General features: G+C 35.9%; 1 protein-coding gene across 1 annotated transcript; it reads right to left on the reverse strand.

Annotated features, from left to right (window-relative positions):
• Positions 1-1517: 1517 nt before the first annotated feature.
• Positions 1518-2615, reverse strand: LOC108203313 (uncharacterized). Its single transcript, XM_017372150.1, has one exon. It carries the CDS (start codon positions 2613-2615, stop codon positions 1518-1520), a length of 1098 nt encoding a protein of 365 aa, XP_017227639.1.
• Positions 2616-5044: the final 2429 nt, after the last annotated feature.

Below are 5044 nucleotides of genomic sequence, written 5' to 3' on the forward strand. Positions count from 1 at the left end.
TTTTTCTATTTTTTTAGAAAGGCATGTATATCCCAAAGCTCCCCCTCACTTAGGAATTATAGACTCTAAGCTCAAAAGGGAACAGTCAAAATTCTACGCCCGGCCCATAGTTAAGACTCAAGAAATAAGCTAGTCTAAATCTCGTCTCTAGAACAGTTATTGTGTAATTACAAGTTCCGCACAAACAATTTCTAAGCATGCAAGACATCACATATGATCAAGATTACTAGCCAAGAAATTATGCAAATAAACTTATCATAGGAAATTGACTTGGTCGACAAACTTTCATGAAAGTATGCAAATGCAAACTAAAAAAAACAAAAAATTACTAAAAAATATCTACTAAGAAAAATGCATGCCAAATTGAATAACTATATGCTCTAATTTAAATGTAACTATTTTTTTCTTTCTTTTTTTTCATTTTTAATATTATTCGTGAGAACACATCCCCACACTTAAATGGTTCATTGTCCTCAATGAATAATATATAGTATAATAGAATAATTACTTATACAAAGAAAAGTTAAGAAAACTCCCCTGAATAATGCTGAATAATAGCTTGTAGTGGCTCCCAGCTGTCATCCCCGTGCATTAGTTCAAATTAAGTAGAATAGATATCTTTCACAACAGAAGCCTTGGACAAGTGGTTTGTCACAGTGGTCTGTAAGTAAAAGGTTCAGTGTTCGATTCTCTTCAACAGCAAAAAAAGCAACGAAAATACACTATGTACAAGACACAAGTCAGTGAGCCAAAACAGCAGTGTGTGGGCTGATAAGGCGTGGACTGGATCATGGGCTCAAGCCCAACAGAGCAAGCAAAAGCAACGAAAATACACTATGTACAAGACGCAAATCAGTAGCATTTGCACGGTCGGCAGCCGAATAGGAACTTGTCCAAGGAGCAGTTGGCTGGTGGGCTTTCAGGATGGACTTGGGCCTTGGTCAAGTGGGCTGATAAGGCGTGGACTGGGCTGAAGCATAGTGAGCCAAAACAGCGGGCTGGACTCCTTAAACAGACATTAATCAGCTGACTGCAACTCGGCAGTGAGCCAAAACAGCAGTGTGTGGGCTGATAAGGCGTGGACTGGATCATGGGCTTAAGCCCAACAGAGCAAGCAAAAGCAACGAAAATACACTATGTACAAGACGCAAGTCAGTAGCATTTGCACGGTCGGCAGCCAGAGCGGCTGCCCAATTTATTTACTCTGCTTCCGCCTCGATTTCTTTCGCATACCTTTTTTTTTCCTGCACACTTCACACACTTATCAATGCACCTTGCGGAATTATAAATATATATAAATCTCTACATATAATAATATTACTACTAATAATAATACTATTAATATTAATAATAACTATAAGTATTAATAATAACAATAATAATACTTATAAATATTATAATATTCTAAAATTCTAATACTTATAATAATAATAATACTACAAACTTACAAAATCATGGGTTACCTCCCAAGAAGTGCTTGTTTAACGTCATTAGCTTGACGTAATTATCTCATTCTTTTATGGCGGCTCTTTCAAAATAATCTCAAATGGTCCAATTGTCACATCCTTCTCCTTCAAATCATCTCCTCGGAATTCTTCATAATTGTTTTCATCGACTTCAGTTTCATTCTCGCGAATAGCATCAGTGACTTCCTTCACAAGTTTTTCAACAATATCCACAGCAAAACTTTCAGTTTCAAGTGCAGGTGCCTTTAAAACTTGATCTAGATCAAACTCGACTTTTTCTTCACCCACGTTTAGTGAAAGCTTGCCAGCCTTCACATCAATACTTGCTCCAGCAGTGGCCAAGAATGGTCTTCCCAAGATAATCGGGATCTCAACATCTTCATTCATCTCCAAAATAACAAAATCACAAAGAATAACAAATTTATCAACATTCACCAAAACATCCTCAAGCACACCAAGTGGATATTTTATAGTTCGATCTGCAAGTTGAAGTGATATCCTTATTTTCTTTAGCTCTCCCAAACCAAGTCTTTTGTAGATTGAATATGGCATCAAACTCACACTAGGTCCAAGATCATATAATGCTCTTTTTACTCCGACTTTTCCAATAGTGCAGGGCAAAGAAAAGCTCCCAGGATCCTTGAGCTTAGGACGAATATTGCGTTGGATAACCGCACTACACTCTTCATTAAGACTGATTGTCTCCACCGCCTCTAACTTCTTGCGATTAGATAATACCTGTTTCATGAATTTCGCATAACGGGGCATTTGAGCCAAAGCATCAGCAAAAGGAATGCTAATGTGTATCTCCCGAAACATCTTTAAAAATTTCTCATATTGCTTCTCTAACTTCCGGTTTGTCAACCTTTGCGGAAAAGGGATTGGAGGCACATATTGTTTCACGTGAGCTTTTGGTGCAATATATTCTTTTGGATCATCCACAATCTTTTCCGCAATTTTCACAGTAGTTTGATATGACTTTCTCTTTTTAGGAGGAAGAGTTGCATCACTCAGTTCCGGGACTCTAACTTCTGGTAATTCTCTACCACTCCTTAATGTGATAGCCTTGCAGTGCTCTTGGGCATTCACATCTGGTTGACTAGGTAGTGATCCCTGCTCACGAACATGATTAGTCCATATTTTTTGCATATTTAAGTGCCTATTTTTTGTTTATTTTCGTAGTATTAATCGCTTATTTATTTTATTTCAGGAAATTGTAGATAAATAAAGAAAGAAGAGAAAATGCAAGAAAAAGAAGAAATGGGAAAAGAAAAGAAGAAAGAAAAAGGGTTGGCAAGTAAAGGACACATGGATGGCCACAATTCTCCCAACACTCAAGGCACATGGATGGTCAAGATGGAGCCACCCTACCCCTAAACCCTAATTCTTTAGTTATAAATACCCCTCTTCTTTTACTTGTAATGACCTACCTAGCAAACCTAGCCACCTACCCATCTTTTTCTACCTAGTCATTTCTATAGTTAGTATCTTAGATATATTTACATTTTGCAAACCCCAATTTCCTTTCCAAGCTTGTATACACTTTTTAATTTCTATACAAATCTCTTTTAGCTTAATCTTGTATTGTCTTTTTAATTTATTTTCTCCAAGTTGTATGATTCTTTTAAGTACCACCACATGCTTTTTAAGCTTTTGGGAAATGAAGAATCATTGAGCTTGTGTTTAGTATAGATTTGGATTTTTTGAAATAGTCAACTAAATCCTAGCACAAAATTAATTTGTGTTAGGGTTTAAGTTTAAAACCCTAAATTTTCTTGTTCTTAGTTTATTGCTTAAATTGCTAAGTAGTAATGATGAGAATATTAAAAAAATTAGATTTCAAACCCTCGTTACACAGCCTCGATTTACTCTGTTTCTGTTGATTAATTAAAAAAATTCAGTCTTAAATCTCTCGATCTTTCCCCTGTTTCGTTTAAAAACAAAAACCCCTCCCCCTGCTCTGTTTTTTTTTCGTTAAAAACCCAGCCCCTTTTCCCTGTTTTCTTTTCGTTTTGTTTAAAAACCCTTAAAAATGTGTTCGATCTTTCTGTTTTGATTCCTGACTTGAGTCCATTTCTGAGCTGTTTTACTGAGTTTCTTGCTGTAGTTGCTAAGTTTTTGATTTGCTGTGAGTCCCGAGTCACTCTGTTTTTCTGCCGAGTTCTTGTGGTCGAGTCGCCATGGTTGGTTCTTGTGACTTGTGAGTCTAGTTCGCGTCATTTCAGTAATTTACAGCCGAGTTTCAGTCGTGTGTTACTGAGTCTTGTGTGTTTGCTTTACCGAGTTTAGTTGTTGCGTTTGTTCGAGTAGCCGAGACCTGGGTTTTGGTTCGATTAGTGTACTGTCCTATTTCTTGTTTGCTTCGATTTCTGGCGAGTTTCCGAGTTCAGGTCGAGTTAGTCCTGCTGAGTTCTGTCTTGCCGAGTCAGTTGTTTATGCAGAGTCGTTTTTGGCACCGAGTCTAGTTTATGTTAATTAGTCTGCTGAGTTTCGTTTCGTTTTCATCTGTTCTCTTCGTTATTTCTTTGCTTTTATTTATGCAGTTTTGTTCTGAGTTTTGCCGAGTGTGTGGTTTTCATTTGTTGTTTCTTTTTCTGGGTGTTAGTTTTTGTTTTGTTGCGTCTCATGAAGATTAATCCTGCAAGTTCTTTTCATTAAAAACCATGTGCCCCTGCTCTGTTTCTTTCCTCAGCTGAATCATTGATTTTATTGAAGTTTTGTCGAGTGAATCACCACCCTAGTTATCCTTTCTTGTGTCAGTGCATTTGATTAGTTAGTGAGCTTAATTTTGGTTTAATTTGGTGCAAGTAGTCAAACGATTCAAGTAAGATGATCTCGAATAATTAATTAGTTTAAATCTTGATACGTGGTAATTAATTGGTTATTTCATTTCACTATTTAAACTTAGATTTTAGAACACCCTCTTCACGAATATATTGTTCTAATTCGCCTAGATTATTAATTAAAGAATTGCGAAAATAATTTTAATCTCTGTGGACGAATCTTAAATATTAAAACGGTGATCGTGCGCTTGCGATTAATAAAGGTAATATTTCTAGCACATCAAGTTTTTGGCGCCGCTGCCGGGGATTAAAATTAATTTTTCGCTCCTTTATTTTTAATCTTTCGGATTAGTTTGTTTCTCACTATTTTTTTTGTTCTTTATTTCGAGGAGGAATAGTCGGGATTCATGGAGTAAAGTGAACAAATTTTGCTCGGATTTGGAAGCTTGCTTTGGTATCTCGTATCTCTCCACTTTTTTTCGTCTTTATTTAGAAAATCACAAACAAATTTGAAAATTGAAAAACACAAACAAATTAAAAATTTAAAATCCAAAAATAGTAGTTAGAATTAAATATGTGTTGCATCATGCATTTTTACACTTAGGGCACATCATTTAGATTTTAATTTTTGTTTTTAAATTTTCGTACCTTTAATTGTGGTGATCGCTGGAGGACCCTAAGGTGCGTTAATTTCTTTCTTTCTCTAGATTAGGACACGTAGTTTAAGCATCCATAGTTGTTTATCGCTTTAATTATATCGTTGTGTGGAGCATCATTTTAAATAAAATTTAAGGG

The sequence above is a fragment of the Daucus carota genome, chromosome 4 (assembly GCF_001625215.2).
Source record: "Daucus carota subsp. sativus chromosome 4, DH1 v3.0, whole genome shotgun sequence".
NCBI lineage: Eukaryota > Viridiplantae > Streptophyta > Magnoliopsida > Apiales > Apiaceae > Daucus > Daucus carota.